At 37.1% G+C, this 22,267-nt stretch overlaps 1 protein-coding gene across 3 annotated transcripts in view; it reads right to left on the bottom strand.

Moving 5' to 3' along the window:
* The window catches only part of CNTNAP4 (contactin associated protein family member 4), a 250,253-nt gene that overhangs the window by 41,700 nt on the left and 186,286 nt on the right, over nucleotides 1–22,267 (bottom strand). For all 3 annotated transcript variants that reach the window (XM_042969646.1, XM_042969647.1, XM_042969648.1), the window contains exons 14-15: nucleotides 20,339–20,495; nucleotides 15,786–15,913 (exon numbers count right to left, since the gene is read on the bottom strand). In XM_042969646.1, coding sequence (XP_042825580.1) covers nucleotides 15,786–15,913; nucleotides 20,339–20,495 — 285 coding nt within the window. The remainder of the gene's footprint in view (nucleotides 1–15,785; nucleotides 15,914–20,338; nucleotides 20,496–22,267) is intronic.

Here is a 22,267-nt window from a genome sequence, read left to right as displayed (position 1 = left end):
TACATAGAAGAGGAAGATGTACTAAGGATTGAATTCCATACACAAAGTAAAAAAGAGCTCATTTAGGAAACTTAGCTTAGTAGAATGTTAAGATTACAAGTAATTTAAAGGGCGCCTGGGTGACTCAGTTGGTTAAGCATCCAACTTTTGGTTTCGGCTCAGGTCATAATCTCACAGTTTCGTGGGTTCGAGCCCTTGTCGGGCTCTCCACTGGCAGAGGGTAGCCTGTTTGGGATTCTGTCTCTCTCCCTCTCTGTGTGCCCCTCACCAACTCACGCTCTCTCTCTCTCTCAAAATAAATAAACTTAAAAAAAAAAGAATTTAAAAAATATTCTTTTTGATAAACTTTTATTTATATCATTAATAGATTATCCATTAAAAAGAACAGATTTAGGGGCGCCTGGGTGGCTCAGTGGGTTAAGCATCCAACTCTTGATTTCAGCTGAGATCATGATTTCACAGCTCGTGGGAATGAGCCCTGCATCACGCTGACAGCATGCAGCCTGCTTGGGATGCTCTCTCTCCCTTTCTCTGCTCCTCCCCATTTATACTCTCTCTCTCAAAATAAATAAATAAACTTAAAAAAATAACAGATTTATAGAGACAGAAAATTAGATTAGTGGTTCTCTGGAACTGGGGAGAGGAGGCAATTAGAGAATAACAGGGGCTAAGGGGTGGGGAGTTGTTTCTGCATAATAAAAATGTTCTAAAATTGATTGCAGTAATGGTTACACAATGCTGTGACTATACTAAAAGTCACTGAATAGTTCACTTTATATGCATGAATTATACGGTATGTAAATTACACCTTAATAAAGCTGTTTTCAAAAAAGAACATTTGAAAAAGCCATTATTTTTTAAGGCACTGTTTTTACTTATAAAAGCAAAAGCCATATGACACACTAACCCTACCTTTCTTTCTTGCCCCACTTTATTGAGGTATAATTGTCATGTAAAGAGCTGTACGTATTTAATGTACACAACTCGATAAGTTTGGTAACACTACCTTTCTTAAAAGTAAATAAAATGAAGTGAAATACAGAAATGCCAAGGCAAGGGATAATTTACTAGTCAAACGGGTCTTTCTGGAGGTAAGAGTCATTTCAAAAGCTGGAAGTATAATTTCTTGCATTTGAGTTTTAATTTGGAGATAATTGTAGCTTCTTGTGCGGTTGTAAGAGATAACACAGAAAGATTCTGTGCATCCATTAGCTAGATTTTCCCCAACGCTAACATCTTGCAAAACTGTAGTGTATCAAAACCGGGATATTCACAGATACCGGTCAAGATGCAGGACATCTGCATCACGGCAAGTAGCCTCCAATGCTTCTCTTTTATAGACACACTCATTTCCCTCCTGCCCTCACTCTTCTGTAGCCCTCTTACAACCCCTATTCTCTATTGTCATCCGAAGAATGTTCCATAAATGGAAGGTAGGTAGCCTTTGAGACTGACATATTTTTCACTCAGATTTCTCTCTGAAGATACACCAAGTTGGTGTGCGAATCAATAGTTCATTCCTTTTTGTTGCTGAACAGTATTCCATGTACGGATGTACCAAAATTTAACTATTCTCCTGTTGAAAGACATCTGGATTGTTTCTGGTTTTCAGCTATTACAATCAAAGCCGCTATGAATATCCATGTAAGAGTTTTTGTATGAACATAAATTCTCAGTTCTCTGGGATAAATGCTATCCCTGAGTCATAGGAGAGTTGCGTGTTTTACTTTTTATGAAACTGCCACAGTCCTTTCCAGAGTGGCTGTATTATTTACATCCCCGCCAGCAATGTGTGAGGGAGCTGGTTTTCCACATCCTAGTCAGAATTCTGTATCATTATTTTTATAGCCATTTTGAAGGGTGTGTAGTGACATCTCATCGTGGTTTTGATATGCATTTGCCCAGGGGCTAATGATTTTGAGTATCTTTTCATGTGCTAATTGCCATCTGTAGCCCTTTGGTGAAATCTCTTTTACCCATTATATCCCTGGCTTGCTGAGGGCCACCTTCTCTCTTGGCCTTTCCTCTGAGCACAGGTGGGAAGAGAGAACCCTCTGATGTCTCTTACTCTTTGTATAAAAACACAAGACCAGGGGCACCTGGGTGGCTCAGTCGGTTAAGTGTCCGACTTCGGCTCAGGTCATGATCTCGCGTTCTGTGAGTTCGAGCCCCGCGTCGGGCTCTGTGCTGACAGCTCAGAGCCTGGAGCCTGTTTCAGATTCTGTGTCTCCCCCTCTCTCTGACCCTCCCCTGTTCATGCTCTGTCTCTCTCTGTCTCAAAAGTAAATAAACGTTAAGAAAAAAACAACAAAAAACCACAAGACCAATCAAATTAGGGCCCCAGCCTTATGACCTCATTTAACTTAAATTACCTCTTTTTTAAAAATGTTTATTTATTTTTGAGACAGAGAGAGACAGAGCATGAATAGGGGAGGGGCAGAGAGAGAGGGAGACACAGAATCTGAAGCAGGCTCCAGGCTCTGAGCTGTCAGCACAGAGCCCGACGCGGGGCTCGAACTCACGGACCCTTAGATCATGACCTGAGCTGAAGTCGGATCCTTAACCGATGGAGCCACCCAGGCGCCCCCTAAATTACCTCTTTAAAGACTGGTAACTCTGTTACCAGTTAACACAGTTACAATGGGGTTAGGGCTTCAACATATAAGCTTTGGGGGTGGGGAAACAATTCAGTCCATAACATCCCTATTTTAATTGCATTGTTTCTTTTTATTTCCACTGTTGATTTCCCAGGGTTCTTTATATATTCTAGATACTAGTCCTTTGTCAATTCTCAGCCCTCACCTTACTTAACCTTAATCTATCAACAACAATTAACGTAGTTGATTATTCTCCCCTCCTTGAAACATTTTCTTCACTTGGCTCCAGAACACCAACACTCTTGCCTTTCTCATTAGTGTTGTAATTCTGTTTCTTTCTTTCTTCCTCCTCCCCTCTTCAACCTACTAATGTTTGAATGCCTCCAATCCCTATTAATATTGGAATGCCCGCTTATCCATCCACAATAACTCCTGCTGGCCCATCTCATGGCTTTAAATATGCTGATGGCTTACAAATACATATCTGAAGCCTGGAACTCTCAAACTAACAACCCCACATCCTATCTGAACATGTCAACTCAACTTTAATATGTTCAAAAACTGAGTTCTTTACATTCTTCGGCAACTCCTTGACCCCAGCAGCAATATTTTCTATCTTGGGAAATGCCAGTTCTGTGCCTCTAATTGACTATTAGACCAAGCACCTTGGTGTCATTCTTGACGCTTTTGCAACCTACATCAATCCATCAGCAAACTGTATTGCTTCTCCTTTTGAATTAGTCCCATACTACAACTATTGTCATTGTGCCCATGGCCCAAGCCACTAGGACTCCTCAGCTGGGTTGGTGATATGGTCTTATAAATGGCCTCCTTGCTTTCACCTCCCCTGTTAAATCTCATTAAAATGTAAGTTAGATCACATCAAGCCTCTACTCAAAAGTGTCTAATGTTTTCCAATTGCATTCAAGTTGAAAAAATAAAACCTTTCAAAACCCTCCATGATCTGACCACCAGATCTTCTAATGTCTTCTGCCATTCTCTTTGCTCACTCTGCTCCAGATGTTTTAATCATCTTGCTGTTCCATGAGCATCTCGGCTACATTCCCATCTCTACGTGGCTACTCTGGCTTTTTCCTCTGTCTCAGAGTACTCTTTCACAGATATACACATGCCGTCCGTGCTCCCTTATTTCCTTCAGACTTTTATTCAAATGCCACCTTCTTAGTGGGCATTTTATGACCATTCTATTTAAAATTTCCAATCCCACACCACCCTGCCTCAACTACGTTGTCTTCACAACACATCTTATTAGCATCTATCATACCATGTATTTTACTTTTTTATTGTCTATCACCCTCCAAGAGAACTCAAGCCCCCAAAATGCAGATATTTTTATCTATTCTGTTCACTGCATGCTCTCTCTCTCTCTCTCTCTCTCTCTCTCTTTCAGGATGTGGAGAAGGCATAGTATAATGTATGGGCTCAGTAAATATTTGTTGAATGAAACAATAAGATTTCCTCTGTCAAAGTAGCAATAAGAAAGCTTACTGTACTTATCTCAGTAAATACACTCAAATTCTTTGGTAGACAAGTAGAAAGAGGGAGGGAAAGAGAGGAACAGAAGAGAGAGTGAAAGAAGAGGAGGAAAAGGAGGAAGGGGTAAAAAAAAGGGAGAAGAAACACGAGGAAAATTAAATAAAGAGAACCTAAGGAAAGAAAATAAAAATATAAAAATTAAAAAGAATTTCCTATTGGTAGAGGATTATCAGACATAGTAGAGCTTGCAAAATTTTATGATTATCTGTTAAAATAGAATTGATCCTCACTCTCCTTAATGGTTTATACGTAGTCTGCCAAATGGAACAAAACTCTGTCGAATGGAAGAGAAATTAACCAAATCACTAGTCAATATCTTTCTCAAGTCTATGAATGTAACTTCTGCAGAGTTATTTATTGCCTACATGCACCTTTGATTATTTAATGCATTTTGGGCAGCTGTGATTTCTCAGACAGCTGAACAAGTCAATGCAGACAAAATGAAAAAAACAATTTCAATGACAAGAATTTCTTAGAACAAGAAACTTAGAACAATCTTTTTTAACTATGCTTAAGTTTTGGTGGTTCCTTGATTGACATAAAATTTCAACACAATGGATTAACTGAGAAGAAGTACACTGAGTCAAATAGTTAGAAACACTCAAATGCCAGAGTTAAAAAAACTACTTTGTTCAGATTAATGAACTGAGAGCAGAAATTTAGATCATGTTTGCAACACCAAACAGTTTAAAAAATATACACTTTCTATAGTTTACCATATGACATTCAACTTGAGGGAGAATTAATGCCAAAGCGTAACACTGAGATGCATCCTTGTTAAGTTACTGACCTTGAGGACAGAATATTAAAGTATTTGGTCAGAAAAAGCCAATCCTCTAGAAGGTGAAAAAATAAGTTTGGCTTCAGAATACAGCAAGATTCAATACCAGAAGACAAAGAATCACTCTCCACAAATTTCTGAGAGAAAGAAAATGTATCCAACCTCATTTTTTGTGTGTTAAAGCAATAGGCAGACATTCTCATATTTGAAAGAAATCTGCAAATAAAGCATGCACAAACCCTTTTGAGGAACAATAAAAATAAAAGCCTACTTTGTAATGAAATATCAGCCAAAAGCTATCCGGAAAAGGTGTGGAAGGACAGGATGACCGCATGTCTCAGCACAGACAAAAGTAGGATAATATGTACAAATGGTGAGTCACAAAGTGCGACCCACTAAAATGTTACATCAGTTTCTAAAAAGTTGAAGGGGTGACTGAGTGGCTCAGGTGGTTAAGTGTCTGACTTGTTATCTCAGCTCAGGTCATGATCTCATGGTTTCATGAGTTCGAGTCCCACATTGGGCTCTGCACTGACAGTGTGGAGCCTCACTGGGATTCTCTCTCTCTCTCCTCTCTCTCTGCCCCTGCCCCACTCACATTGTGTGTGTGTGTGTGTCTCTCTCTCAAAATAAATACATAAACATTAGAAAAATTAAGAAAGATAAATAAATAAAAAGTTCAAATGTAGCGTTACCTTACACCCCAGAAGTTCTATTCCTAGAAATATACTCAAGATAAATTAAAACATGTATCCAGAAAAAACCTCATACATGGATGTTCATGTATAGCATTATTTATAATAGCCAAAAAGTGGAAGCAACCCACACGTCTGTCAACCGATTAATGGGTAAACAAAATGTCATCTATCCATACAATGGAAAATTATCTGGTCATAAATATTAATGAAGTGTTGATACACAGTACAACATGGATAAGCCTTGACAATATCATGCTAAGTGAAAACAGCCAGTCACGAAGACCACATACTCTTGTGTTTGCATCTAAATGTTGTTGACTAGGGTTGGAGTCAGCGCAGGAGGGAAACAGGGACTGTCTGATCAGTGGGTACAGGTTTCTTTTTGGGGTGATGAAAATGTTCCAAAATTGGTTGGGTTGTGGTGATGGCTGCATAACTCTATAATGTACCAAAATGATCAAATATATTAAAATATGATCAGACTGTACACTTTAAATGGGTGAATTGTAGGGCATGTGAATTATTTCTCACTAAAGCTGTTACCAAAAAAATAATATAAAGTTAAACTTGCAGAGTTTATTTTAGAGTTCTGAGGCAACAAATATTCCCAAGCACGTGCATACTCAAGAAATGCAACACTCAAGAGTCTTTCTGGAGGAAAACAGAAAACATCAGCTACCTGACAATGCAGTCCAAGAAGAAACAAACCAAAATAAAAAAACATTCAAGAATAGAGAGGCTCTGATGATAGACTAGCAGTTAGCATTAAGAAATAAACAACTATACAAATAACAGCAAAATTAGCAAAAAAGGAGAGGTGGGGGAGAAAAAGAAGAGGAGAGGACAAATGAGTTACTTTTCCCATTTTTCAAAATAGATCAATACTGTATAAAATTTAAAAATGAGTTTAACATAAAGCCTAGTGACTCTGTAATGTTTTAAATTTTCATAATCTTTTTTTAAGGTTTAGTGGGATCATTCAAGTTGAACATATATTTATGAGATATATAAATAATGTAAAGCAATTCCCTTGGCTTCAATTTGGTTTTCTTCTTTCTCTGTCGATTTCCATTAATAAAGTTTTGCAAACTTATTTCTCAATCTCTGTTTCTATTTTTCTGTCTAGAGTAGTGCTTCTCACAACATGAGAAGGTTTTGCCCCCAGGGGACATCTGAAAATTTCTGGAGACATATTTGGTTGTCACAACTAGGGGAAAAGTGCTACTAGTAGATGGAGACCAGGGATACTGCTACGTGTTCAGCAATACACAGGACAGCCCCCAATCATAACAGCCCCGATGTTGGGATTGTCAAAGTTGGGAAACCCTGCTCTGGGAATATCTAGCAATGTCTGGAATAATATTCACTGATGTGAATCATTATTTCTGAGCTGTGTGACTCTTGGTTATTACTATACTCTTTTCTTTGACATTTATACATTTCTGTATACCTTAAAATTTTATAATGCCTATATCAATTAAGTCACTAATAGTTAATATTAAAACTATAAATAAAGGTATCCATGTATATAAAATTATCACAAGAGGATATTATTACAGTCTTGAGAATTATCAGGATTCCTGGTCTCAGAAAAGGGGAAATCTTTTGAAAGCATTAGAGAGAATGTTCCCTCATATTTGTGAAGTTGCTTGAGCGTTAACTACTAGTGAGTAATAGAAGTCATCTCAAAAGAACAGAAAACAAACAAAATGGACAAAATATTTTTTTCTCCAACAAGTAGAAAGTATTTCAGTTTTATAAAGGTGCTGGATTATTAGAAGAGTAAAAATCAAAATTATTAATATTAAGTAAAATCATATATTCATTTGAAAGCACTTTCACTGCCCAAGTCCAAGTGTATTGATGAAAAATGGTTCAGATGGAACTAGATACTCCATGCACTATGTGATTTTTCAATTGGAATACATCTTTCAATAAAAGCTAAACTCTTTCCATTCAAAGTATATATTTGCACATCATTTAATTGCGGATACATCAAAACCTGATTCCTGTCTCTTTCAAATAATTCAAAGTTATAGGTTTCTTGAGCCATATATGATGGATCTTTCTCATTCTTTCACAAACTGCTATTTATTGATTATCTTTCATGTAACAGGTAATGGACTAGGTGCCAGGAACACAATAATAAATGAGCAATGGATCTGCTCTTGAGAGGCTCAAAAATAACTAAAAGCCAGTATGAAAATATATCTCTGTAATTTGTTCAATATTCTTTGAAAGTATAAGGCCAAGTCCCCTAGAGACCTACTGAAGTCTTCACTGAGTGTGGAAAGTTTCAGTAAATGTTTCGCTTGGGGAGATTTTGCAGATGAAGGAAAGGAAATGAAAAGGCAGTGAAGCCAGATGCCATCAGAGGTCCATGAGTTTTCCCTCTGCCACAGGACCTGCAGAAGTAGGGAAAGGTCTCTGTAGATGTCCTCCTGACCTGTGTGTCAATACTGGATATCCACTCTTTCTCTTTAGCATTTGGGGAGAGTTCTGAAGACAGTGTAAGCACAGTGGGCATGCTCTCCAGTTAATTTTTATGCATGCCAAAGTTGAGGGATTACGAGTCAAGAAGACTTTGGATGGAACCTCAAAATGAGGATGTTCCCACTGCTTCTGGGAGAAAGGAAAGTATACGAGTAAGCCCTCTGACTAATTACAACCTATTAACCAGTAAACCCAGATGTTTTCCCATAATTCTTTCCTTTGACTCTTTTGCTTCTACAGTTAATAAAAGTTAGAAACATGTTCAGCAGGATTCTATGAGTGTCCTAGAGGACAACCGTGTTACTAAAACCTTGGCTGTTTTATGAATTTATTTCTGGTATTTTTTTTAATTGAAGTACAGTTGACATACAGTGTTACATTAGTTTCAGGAATATGACATAGAGATTCGACAACCGTATATGTTACGCTGTGTTCACCACAAGTGTAGCGACCATCTGTCGCCATGCAACACTCCTACAATACCATTGACTATATTCCCTATTCCGTCCCTTTTGTTCCCCAGATTTATTCATTCCATAATTAGAAGTCTGGTCCTCCAAATCCCCTTTACCCATTTCACCCATCCCCCACCTCTGCGCCTCTGGCAACCCGATTTTGTTCCCTGTATTTATGGGTCTGCTTCTGTTTTGTTTTGGTTTGGTTTTTAGATTCCACATACGAGTGAAATCATATGGTATTTGTCTATCTCGGTCTGACTTATTTCACTTAGCATAATACCCTCTAGGTCCATCCATGTTGTTGCAAGTGGCAAGATCTCATCTTTTTCATGGCTGATATATATACACTATATACATAATACTTAATATATACTGCTTCTTCCTTACCCCTTCATCTACTGATGGACATGTAAGCTGCTTCTATATCTTGCCTATTGTAAATAATGCTACAATAAACATAGGGATGCATATATCTTTTCAAATTACTGTTCTCATTTTCTTCAGGGAAATGCCCAGCAGCAGAATTGCTGGATCAAATGGTAACTCTATTTTTAATGTTTTGAGGAGCCTCAATACTGTTGTACACAGGTTGAACCAATGTACATTCCCACCAACGGTGTACAAGAGTTCAATGAACACTCGTTCAGTGAACAAGAGTTCCTGGCCAACACTTGTTATTTCTTACCTTTTTGATACTAACAATTCTGACAAGTATAAGGTGATATCTCATTCTGTTTTGATTTTCATTTCCCTGATTAGTGATAATGAGCATCTTTTCATATGTCTCTTGACCATCTTTACATCTTCTTTAGGAAAATGCCTATTCCAGTCCTCTGCCCATTTTAATTGGATTATGCATTGAGTTGTGGAAGATTATTATATACTTTGGATATTACCCCTTATCAAATATATCATCTGCAAATATCTTCTCCCATTCAGTATCTTTCCTTTTTGTTTTGTTAATGGTTTTCTTTGCTGTACAAAAGCTTTTTATTTTAGTTTATTTTTGCTTTCGTTTCCCTTACCTGGGGAGACATAGCTAGAAAAATGTTTCTAAAGCTGATGTCCAAGAGATTACTGCCTATGTTTTGTTTAAGGAGTTTTATAGTTTCAGATCTCACATTCAGGCCTTTAATCCACTTTGAGTTTATTTTGTATATGGTGTAAGAAAGTGGCCAGGTTTCATTCTTTTGCATGTAGCTGTCCAGTTTTCCCAGCACCATTTGTTGAAGGGGTTGTCTTTTCTCCATTGTATATTCTTGCCTCCTTTCTTGTAGATTAAGTGTGGATTTATTTCAGGCTCTCTATTCTGATCCACTGATCTATGTGTCTATTTTTGTACCAGTACCACACTGTTTTTATTACTATACCTTTGTAGTATACTTGAAATCTGGGAGTGTTACACCTCCCACTTTGTTCTTCTTTCTCAAGATTGGTTTGGCTATTCAGGGTCTTTTGTGGTTTCATACAACTTTTAGAATTATTCTAGTTCTGTGAAAAATACTATTGGTATTATAATAGGGATTGCACTGAATCTGTATATTGCTTTGGTAGTATGGAGATTTTAATTATATTGATCCTTCCAATCCATGAGCATGGTATATATTTTCATTTGTTTGTGTTATCAATTTTTTTCATCAATGTCTTCTAGTTTTATGGTATTCTTTAGATAAACCAATTTTTAAATTAAGCAGTTATCATCCTTGGTTAAAAAAAATAATGTACCATTCTGGTGAGTGATGTTGATAATAAGAGAGGTTATCTATGTGTGTGGGCAGGGGATATAAAGCAATCTCCGTACTTGCCTTTCAATTTTGTTATAAACCTAAAACTTCTCTTTAAAAAAGAGCATTTAGTTCATACTAACATTTAGTCTTTTTTTTTTTTTTTTGAGGGTTGTTTTTTTTTTGGAGTCAGATGTATTGAAGGATAATTTACATGAATAAAAATGACCCTTTATTTGTGTAGCAATTTTGATAGATGCATAAAGCCATGAAACCACCACCACACTCAAGATATAGAACATGTCCTTAATCTGTTCCCCTTTGCAGAATTCCTCTCACCTTGAAGCTGTTGGCAACTGAAATCCTGTTTTCGTTCCCATGGTTTTGCCTTTTCCAAAATACCTTAGATACTGAATCATCCAGCATGTATTTTAAGACTTCTTTTACTTAGCATAAAGTGCTTGAGATTCATTCACGTTATTGCATGTATCAATACTCCATTTCTTTTTAATGTTCAGTAGTATTCTGTTGTATAGAATGGTTACACCACAGTAAAATGGGAAATTTATTCATTCACTAGTTGATGGACATTTGGGTGGGTTCCAGTTTTAGGAGACTATGAATAGAGCCAGTATAAACCTTTATATACAGGTTTCTTTATGTCTCTTGTATATCTAAGAATGGAATTGCTGTATCATATGGTACATGTGTGCTTAACCTATAAAAAAACAAAAACAAAAAAATCTGCCAAACTATCTTCCAAAGTGGCTGTAGCATTTTACATTTGCACCAGCAATGAGAGTTCCCGTTACTCTGAATCTTCACCAGAATTTGATATGGTCTGTTTTTTAAAAAATTTTATCAATTTTAACAGTTATATATTGATATCTCCTTATGGTATTATTTTACATTTTCCTAATGACTAAGGATATTGAGAATCTTTTTTTATTATTATTTTACATTTACTTATTTTTGATACAGAAAGACAGAGCACAAGTGGGGCAGGGGCAGAGATAGAAGGAGACAGAATCCAAAGCAGGCTCCAGGCTCTGAACTGTCGGCACAGAGCCTGACGCAGGGCTCGAACTCACAAACCGCAAGATCATCAGGACCTGAGTCGAAGGTGGACACGTAACCGACTGAGCCACCCAGGTGCCCCTTGAAAATCTTTTTATGTGCTTTTTGAAATCTGTATATTTTCTCTGATAAATGTGCAAATTTTTTGCCCATGTCTTAATCTGAATATTTTTTATTATTGACCCGTGAGAGTAATGTTCTTTCTATATCCTGGACACTAGGCTTTATCAGGTATGTATTTTGTAAATATTTTCTCCCAGGTTGTGGCTTGTCTTTTCACTTTCTTAACAATGTCATTTTAAAAGTAGTTTTTAAATTCGATGAAATTTAATTTATCATTTTTAACAATTTTATGGATCATGCATTTGGTGTTGTATTTAAGAAATCTATGCCTAACTCAAAGTCACTAAGATTTTTTCCTATATTTTCTTAAAGAAGGTTATAGTTTGTGGGTTCACATTTAAGTATATGATTAGTTTTGAGTTATTTTTTGTACACAGTTTGAAGAATGGGTTGAGATTTTTGTTTGTTTTTGTTTTTTTTTCAAATGCATTGTAATTATTCCAGCACTGTCTTAAAATGGACTGTTCTTTCTCCATTGAGTTGCTCTGGCAGCTTTTTCAAAAATGAATTGAATGTATATATTCTGGGCTCTCTGTTCTGTTTTATCAATCTATTTCTCTATCTTGATGTCAATATCACATTGTCTTTAATTCTACAGTTTTGTAACGTGTCTTAAAAAGTGTTAAGTCTCAAACTTGGTTTTTATTTTTCACAATGTTTTAGTTATTCTAGTTTCTTTGTGTTTGGGCACACAGTTTAGAAGAAGCTTGCCAATTTCTAAGAAGAGGAAAAAGAAAAGCACCTAATGGGTTTTGATTGGGATTGTAATGAACCTGTATATCAATTTTAGAAAAACTGACATCTTAACAATATCAAATCTTTCAATCCACAACTATTATAGCTCTCATTCCACAACTATTATATTTTTACTTAGTTCTTCTTTACTGATTTCTCATCAGTGTTATGTAATTTTGTTACATTTATGCCAAAGAATTTAATATTTTTGGTGCTACTATAAGAGGTATTTTAACATTTTAATTAACAGTTTTTATTAAGAAAATACAGAAATTTATTTTTGAATACTGGCCTTGTATCCTGTGACCTTGCCAAACTCACTTTAAAAAAAAGTTCTTACAGATTTCCTACCTAGAAATCCGTATCATTTATAAATGGAACATTTTATATCTTCCTTTCTGATCTATATGCCTTGAATTCCTTTTCATATTGCATATGCTAGGACCAACAGTATGATATTGAATCGGACAGGTGATAGCAGACATCTTTGCCTTGATCCTGATCTCAGAGGGAAAGCATTTTAAGTCTTTGGCTATTCAATATGATATTAGCTGTCAGATCTTCATAGATGCCTTTAATTTTTTTTTCTTTTTTTGAGAGAGAGTGCAGACAGGGGAGGGGCAGAGGGAGAGAGAGAGAATCTTAAGCAGGCTCCATGCCCAGTGTGGAGCCTGGGCTCAATCTCACAACCATGAGATCATGACCATGAGCTCAGGACGTGAGCCTAAATCAAGAGTCAGATGCTTAATGGCCTGAACCACCCAGGTGCCCCCATATATGCCTTTTAAAACACTGAGGATGTTCTCTTCAGTTCCTACTCTGCTTTTAAATTCAAATGCTGCCATTTACTTTTCACATAAATCTTCAAGAAATTTATTTCCATATTCATAAATAAATAAATTCATAAGGACAATAGTATTTACTAAGTTTTGTGCCTGTAGCACAACTTCAAAGGCAGCTTTATCGTTCATACCTGTTGTGCTTTAAGACAAACACCTAACAATGTTACCTGTGCTTCTGGTATCAAACGACAATGGCAGCAGTCACGTGGAATTTCAGAACGACGTACATTTAAAAAAATAATCGAAGAAGGACTTGGAAAAAGACAACCTCAATTAATTAGGGTCAAGCTCATATTTGGTATCAATAGGTCTCAGAGTCATTTTTGTTTCTTTGTCCTGCCTTCTCAAGGCTTCTGTCCTCTTTCCTAGAAAAACATAGCTAGATAGAAAACTTTCAACATCTCTCATGTGTGTGATAAAACCAAAATGTCTATTTTTTCATACTCATTTTTCCGTTTTTCTGTCAAAGAAAATCTAAAAGTCCCTTTGTCTCAGTGAAGGGTACTAGAATTCTTACTGTCACAGCAGCTTTACTTAGATCACAAAGTCAGAGATCTTTCAACCTCCACTTTCACGCTTTCAGCCTCCACTCCCATCCAGATCATGCCGAATTTACCTCTTTCCCTGAGCCCCTCCCGTAAGTCCCATGCCAACAACTGCCTGGTTCAAGTCCTCATCATTTTTCCTTGTCTTACATCAAAGGTCACTTCGCTGGCCTTTAGATTTATAACTGGTCTTCATGTTTTCAATTGGATTGTGAAGATTAAGCTATTTCTCAGCCTTAAATTATTCAATATTCAGGTCCTACTGCCTTCAGGATAGTGTCTGCATACCTTTCTTCTGCTTATCAGGCCCAGTGTGCATGATTCCATATCTAGAAGTCCCATATCTACCCAGTCTATCTCACTTGGAAAGAAAAATAAATGTGCCTAAGGCACTGCACCTTCGGGGGTGCAGATTTCCCATGTAGAGAAAGGGGGGGCATCCATTGTTCTGTAGCCATTGCTCTTCTGACTGAGAAAATAACGAGTCCCCCATGCAGAAAACAGTCCTGTGATGTTATGTGAGGATGAGCCTCAAGCCTAAAATAGATGTGCAAGAAGGCCAAGGAAACTCTCAATTACTATTTCATTTAAAAGTGAGAAATTATTTAGCAGGTCTCTAAATACTTAAATTGCTTGCAAATTCTTATTCCTAATGTTTTTCCTCCCTCTGCAGCCCCATGGTCAGAAAAGTTTAACGCTGTGGTTTCTCAACTTCAGTACTATTGACATTTTGGACCAGATCATTCCTAGTCGCAGATGGCTGTCTTGCACATTATAGGATATTTAGCAGTATTCCTGACCTCTCCCTCTAGATGCCAGTAGCACTCAACCCCCTGACAACTGTACCAGTCAAAAGTGTCTTCAGGTATTGCCAATGTCCACTGAGGGGCAAACACTGCCTTGCATGGAAAACCTCTACTTTTCAGTGAAAAGTGCAGTGTGTTTTAAGTTCATGGCAGAAAGTCTGTGAGAAAGAAGCCCTCAGCGCCAGTGGTAGTGACGTGAGTCAAAGCAGACACCTTCCCGGGGACTGTGGCAAATGAAATAAGGGAGAGGGAGGAAGCCAGCCCAGGCCCCTGAAGGGTTAAGATGAGAGCCAGCAGGGAAAACTGTGTGTGAGGTGTAGAACAATTTCTCTGCAGTCACAAAATCATTGTACTTCCCTGGACGCATCCTGAGTTTACAACCTCGTCTCTTTGCACATAATTTTTCTCTCCATGAAATATCCTATGTCTTCTTCACGTGATTGTGTGAGCCTACTGGCAGAACAGGAAGTAGAGATGCTTAAGATTGGGGATAGTAGGTATAATGGCAGACATTTTTTATAAGTATATATAAATTTTTATAGGCCAGTATCATTTTTGCTTTTTAACTAAGCAACTTCTGCTGTGTATCTCCATAAATCCACTGCGTTGTTAGATCGTCTCTTCCTCTGTCGAGCCCCTAGAATAAAACTTTATTTTAGGGTATACTTTTAATGTAAATAAATATTTTTCCTATTTCCGTTTTAAGTCCTGGAAATAACTAAAGGCACAAATAATTAATGCACCAGTCCCCATACGTATGGGTACATATACTCATTTCAATCCCTGCTGAAAAGAAATATTTTCTGTGAAACTATATTTGAATTTTAAAATTCTGCTTTAGAGTGCGAATACATTGAATACACAAAACAGCGTGTCCCATTGATTTAGAGTTGGACACACAAACTGGAAACAAAAATGAGATCAAAAGTTGAAATATGTTTGACGAAACTGGCATTTGATCCTATTGATGCTCTAATTTCACCACAGGCCCAACAGGAGAAAACTCACATACATTCTCCACACTTTTATGCAGCACTGAGGCTTTCCTATATAGATAATGGCAGGTAGAAATTCAGGAACGCTGGGATGTGTTTACCAACCAATCAAATTGAGATGCTTAGTGGTTTCTTTCTCTTGGGATCTGAACAAGCCTTGCTGTCACAGCCTTTGTTGCAGGGCTTTAAACTTTATGAGGGTACGTTCTTTGTTGACCGACTGAAAGAAAGACTTGAAACACTGCTCATGCGGCGTCACAAGAGAAGTCTGATTAATTATTCTATGACAGAAACATGAGTCCTCAGTGACATCGGTTTCCCCAGATATGTTTACAGCACAATGCCACCACTTACTGTCTCCCCGGCAGAGTAGAGGCCCCAGTTTATAAGCTGCTTCTGAGTGCGGTCGGCCCGTGTCTGTAACCACGATCTTCCTTACTGGCAGGTGTTCTTTATAAGAAAGGAATCCAGTGTCATTGGTCCTAAAAAACAGTAACAACAACAAAAATCCTTAAAATTACAATTTGTAATTATAAAATAAGCAATAATCCTCACTACATTTCAAAGCCAAGGTATTCTGAGCTAAATCTGCACACACAAAAAAGCAAGGAAACAATTGCTCACTTAAGCATATGAAAATATGGCCACGTTTTCACGTCTCCTGCAGACTGACTATAGCTGGTGATTCTGAAATTCAGTTGAGCATTTTCTACCTTTTCAGTGGAATGGTTATGGCCAGATAATCACTTCATAATGTACAAAAGTATCAAATCACTACGTTCCATAATAAATATAATATAATATAATATAATATAATATAATATAATATAATATAATATAATATAATATAATTAATATAATATATATTGTATATATTAATATAATATTGTATAACAATTATACAATATACTATTGTATAATTAATATACATATTAATATAATACTGTATACCAATTATAACTCAATAGCAAAAAAGAATAGAAAACAAGTAAATTAATAAATAATTACATTTAGTATAATGACTGATATTGTGTTCTTAGCTCTACCATTTTGTTATTTGTTGCTTATTTTTTCCCATAGGATTTCCTGTATTTCTGCACCCTCTTTCCTAAATCTCTTGGCTAAGTACATATTTCTTGGTATTCAATTTTATTTTTTACTCACTTTTGAGCTATATGTCTGTTTATAGTTTTTAATGTTTGCTTTACGGATCTTTACATGATGCATCTTTAATTCATCCACTTTACTTAGATTTTATGTTATATTACTTAATATAAAATGTCAGAAGCTTACTACAGGATAATATTCTTAACCTCCCCCTACCCCCCACCACACACACACCTGCTCCTTGTGTTATTGCTGTAATATAGTTTAAATCTAGGTGTTATAAATGTTATAATACAATTAAACAGTAAATTTTAATTTACTTTTTTAATTAAAAAAAAAAAGAACTTAAATGCTGGCTTTTATATTTCCTGACATAATCATGATTTCCAGTCTTCTTCGTTCCTTTCTGAACATGAGTTTTCGTCTGGTATTATTTCTCTTTAGCCTGTAGCATTTCTGTTAGTGTACTGTTACAGTGCAGTTGTGTTGGGAACAAATTCAGCATTTCCTTAATCTGAAAAGGACTTTATTTCACCTTCAGTTTTGAAATATCTATTTATTTAGTATAGAATTCTAGGTTGACATTGCTTTCTTTCTCAGCACATTAAAGAGATCATTCCATTGTCTTCTGACCTGTGCTTCTGATGAGGAGTCAGCCTTCACTGGTATCTCTCTGTTTTCCTGCATGGAATGCATTCCACCAGATCTGTCCAACCTGGCTGTTGCTTTTACAATATTTATCTTTATCATTTTTTTTTAGCAGCAATTTGAACAATAAGCCAAGGTGTGTTCTTCTCTGTTTTTATTCTGCTTCAGATCCTCTGAGTTTCTGGAATCTGTACATTGATGTCGTATTAGTGATCTACCACGGCAGAACAAACTAGCCTAAAACTTCACGACTTAAAACAACATTTATGATCTATGTGTCCGTGTGTCAAGAATCTGGGCAGAGCTCAACAGGAGAGTCTGGCTCCGAGTCCCCCGCGCAGCTGCAACGAGAGTGTTGGCAAGGACTACGGCCATCTCAGCGCTTGACAGGGGAAGGATCCGCTTCCAAGCTCACTCATGTGGTTCGTCGTTGGCAGTAGTCTGCTCCTTGCCAGCGGATGGACTGAGGGCCCTGGCTCTTCACTGGTGTCGGTTGATGGTCACCTTCAATTCCTTGCCATATGAGCCTCTCCCCAGGACAGCTCACGACACGGCAGATTGCCTCATCAAAACAGGAGTCTCAGAGAGAGTTGCAAGGAAATCAGAAATCATAGTTTTTTGTGACTCCATCTCAGAAGTGACTCTCCTCCCTTTGATCATATTCTATTTATTTAAAGCAAGTCACAAGGTCCAAGTGAAATGCCACTGAAATGTCCCTAGAGCTCGTTCAGTTTTCCAGGGGTAGCTGTCTGCTTGATTCCCAGAAACCTCCCCTGTGCATATGCGGTTCAGGGCAGTCGGGGCCCTGAGGGGAGTTGACAGAATGAACTCTGCCCAGGTAGTTTTCTTCTTTCTGGGATTTCCACTCCCTCCTCAATTTTTAGTCATTTTGGCAGCCCTAAACTCTGTCCTCTGATACCTGGAGCCGAAAAAAATCTAGTATTCCCTTGGAGTCCTCACCACCTCATGGCACGTGGTTTGGTGAGTGCCCTCATGTGAAAAAGCATATAAAATATAAACATCTATCTCACCCACTTGAATTCCTTCTTTCAAGGGTCAAAGTCCCCCAACCTTGGCAGTTTCTGCCTACATTTGGCTGCTCTCCACCTTCTTCAACTAGGTGCTTTTCTAAATATATTTCCAGAGATTATAAATGTGTCTAAGGAAGGTTAGCTCCATGCAAGCTACTTTACCAGGAGCAGAATTTAATACGAGAAATTTAAAAATCTTATTTTTAAAAATGACTTTTTTTGAGCGAGAGAGAAAGAGAGCACACAGGGTGGGGAGGGGCAGATGGGAGAGGGAGAGAGAGAGAATCTTCAGTAGCCTCCACACCCAGCACGGAGCCCAACGTGGGGCTCGATCCCACAACCCTGAGATCATGACCTGAACCGAAATCGAGTTGGACATGTGACAGACTGAGCCACACCAGGTGCCCCTAAAAATTATTTTTGATAAATAATATGTTACAGAGGCATTGGAGAAATTTGGTGATTAGGTTAGGTATTTTTCCTGGTAAGCACTGCTATTAACATTTTATTTGCACTTTAAGACACACTATTATTGTGTAGGCATTTTGTGTGTGTGGGTGTGTGTGTGTGTGTGTGTGCGCGCGCGCGCACGTGTGTGTGAAGGCAGTGAGGAAAAGAGTGCCCTCCACAGGAGGCAGATATTCTGAAAAACTGGAGTTTGAGCAAGAAAGACAATACTCTATGAAACATGTAACACTAAAAATATAATCGTGACTCCATGCAGAAACCTCCTTTTAGAGTATTCTAAAATAATCTTTTTTTTAAATATAATGTAGCCTTGATGTTTGCCAAATAAATACACAGAGTATTCCATAATTCAAAACGTGAGCTCAATTAACAACGGACTGATTACTGAAATTAATGTAGATTCTGTAACCAAATCAATCACATTTACAGCCAAATTGACTATTAGTACTTTTAAAAATAATTCTTGGGGTAACTGGTTGGCTCAGTTAGTTGAGCCTCTGAGTTCAGCTCAGGTCATGGTATCACGGGTTCATGGGTTCGAGCCCCACATCAGGCTCTGTGCTGACAGCTCAGAGCCTGGAGCCTGCTTCGGATTCTGTGTCTCCCTCCCTCTCCGCCCCTCTCCCACTCGCACTCTCTCTGACAAAAATAAATAAGCGTTAAAAAAATTTTTTTTAGATAACTCTTATGTACAGATCCAGGTGCTTATACATATGGAATGCTGAAATGCGAATAGGAAAATTTAAAAACCTTTCACTTCACAAATAAATAAAACCAATGTATATTTCAACTCTAGTCTCAAATATACTAAATATCTTTTCAAAATTTTCAAAGGCAAACATACACATAAGGCTTCTCTTCTACTTAAAACAATATTTCAGCCTTAGTTTTCAAATCCCTAAGTGTTTTAGATTTCCTTTTTTGAGGTATGATAAATAGACTATTAGTTCTTTGTGGCATGGTTTGTCCTGAAAAAAAACTAAAGAGCTACATGTTCAAATAACTGTGAGACTTTCTAAGTTTACATGTTTAAAGGTTTTAGAGGTAGATTATTGAAGAACTGTGCTTCAGTAATTAATGGCTATAAATATATTTTGAAAATAATAGAATTCTTAACCACATTCAATTTTAAAAAGAATGATAACTGACTTACAATGAAGAGGAAACATGAAACAGATGTCTCTATTTCATCCTATTACAAAAATAAAATGTAATGATTTGTGGTCCATTTCTAAAAAACTCAAATAAAAAGATACTGGTCTTCACATTTAGGATTCAAACTGATTGTAACACATTTCATCAAAACATACCTTTATCTAATTTCTTCACTGTACTAATTTGTTCAGTATCTGCCTCGCTCTGCTGTATGTTCTGAGTGATTCATTTTTAACAATAAACTTTATATCGGGGTGTCTGGGTGGCTCAGTCAGTTATGCGTCCGACTTCGGCTCAGGTCATGATCTCACGGTTCGTGAGTTTGACCCCTGCCTCGGGCTCTGCGCTGACAGCTCAGAACCTGGACCCTGCTTTGGATTTTGTCTCTCCCTCCCTCTCTCTCTTTCTCTGGCCCTCCTCCTCCCTCTCTCTCTTTCTCTCCCTCAAAAATAAATAAACATTAAATAAAAACAACTTTATTTTGCATAAGGAAATCACCATTCATTCCGGTCAGCGTCACAGTTGCAGTAATACTGAGAATCAATGCAGTTCCCTTCTAATCCACAAGTACACTTCTGAGGATCAGGCAAAGAACCTCCCCAGTACGTCTGTGTTTCATTGGTTCTTCCAACCCACCAACTCAGAGGGCGTCCATCTGAAAGATAAATGCGAGAAATGTGAGATCGGCTCTGGACCCCACAGCCTTCCAGGCCAGTCCATTCCCTTCCTTCCCAAATCAGTCAAAAGACTGAAGGCAGGAAAAGAAAGGCTGGTCTGATGTAATGATATTCCAAAGACTGCTACTGATGGCATTTCCTTAAGAAAGCTTTTAAAAAATATATTTTATTATTTAAGCTTAAATGGTCAATATATTTTTCTTTAAGTAGAAAAGAAACCAGTAGTTCCTTTTTAATTCAGGCATGACATTTAAAAATGTTTTGAGAGGAGTTCACATATGTAAGTTCTTTAAAAATAATTTCTGAAACAAGAAGGCATCAAAATATAAGCCACAGTAATTATGATATCAGAAGCAAAATTGATTTGAGATCATGAAATGCCCATTAAAACACTACAGAATGTTATGGAAAGTCAGCGATTGATCTCAATACATTTATTCAACTAAAAACACATGAGCTGTTTATTTACATTAGGCATTGTTCGGCACCCCCTCCTTATGATTTAGGATCTATTTGGAAGTATGTGGTTTTTTTTCTTCCATTTAATGGCTTGGCTATTTATTTGGAGACTACAGAAATAACACTGAAAGATCTTTATGCCTGAAGCAAACACTACACTCAAAAACAAAGTTTCCCTTAGCCAAGTGCATTGCTTTCTATGATGAATGTTCAGCTTCCAGCTCCTTCTCAGAGTTACGACTAAACATGATGCCAAAGAACTAGCACAAAGAATAGACAGAACATTCAGGTGAGGAATGCAGGCAATCTGTCTTAGCAAAAAACAATAGGTAGTGAGGAAAAATCATAGTCATTTGAGAATCAGGGCATGAGAAGAATGTGACATCAAATCAGTCAGCTCCTCAAAGTTGTTAGATCATTTTTCTGTTGACTTTCAAAACTTTTAAGTTACTGCCATGAGCCCTATTGAAAATACGGGACTTATACTAATTTCTCCCTCATTTACAAATGTCAATGCTCGTAACAACTTACTATTTGATTAAACCTCTACTAATGCTGACAACCTCTCTCCCAGTGTTCCTTTCCATACCAGCACATACCATGCCAAAAAACCCAAGGGAACTGGAAGTTTGTGTTATGGATAAAGACATTAAAATCAAGGTTTTTCATTTTTTTTAACTGCATGATTAACTTAACCATCTTGAAACATTTAATAGGTATATTCCAATATACTGCTTAAACATTATGTGTTCATAGATTAAAAAGAAAATAAATTATTCCTAAATATTGAATAATATTTTCACCAATCTTCCTTGAAACCACTGAATGTTTTAAAGTACCAAGGACATGCAGTTCCCTTTAAGACTTTTTCAAGTGTCCTGAAGAATTTAAATAAGTATAGGAAAGAATGAAGAAAGTCATGAGAAATTTTCTAAGTTAAAAATTAAAACTATAAAATATCAGTGATCATGGTAGGACATTCCCCTTCCCATAGTTAAAATCCCAAACGACCTGAGTATCCACATTGATCATCTTTTCAATGTGCTGAGTCATAGCTCCACAGCTTGCAGAAAATTTATTTTCATACACATCCCACTTTATTCGTCCACAGTTATGGCACCATTATTACTTAAAACTGCTCTACCTGATCTGAAACTGTAAACTTAACTTGTCTGACACCACCTTCCTGTTCTTCCCCGTGTATTTCTCATTGTGAACTTAAACTCCAAATTGTTCTATTTCCCTTTTTTTTATGTTTACATATTTATTTATTTGAGAGAAAGAGAGAATT

Source organism: Panthera tigris, chromosome E2 (genome assembly GCF_018350195.1).
Source record: "Panthera tigris isolate Pti1 chromosome E2, P.tigris_Pti1_mat1.1, whole genome shotgun sequence".
NCBI lineage: Eukaryota > Metazoa > Chordata > Mammalia > Carnivora > Felidae > Panthera > Panthera tigris.
This window is presented reverse-complemented; position numbering and strand designations above follow the sequence as displayed.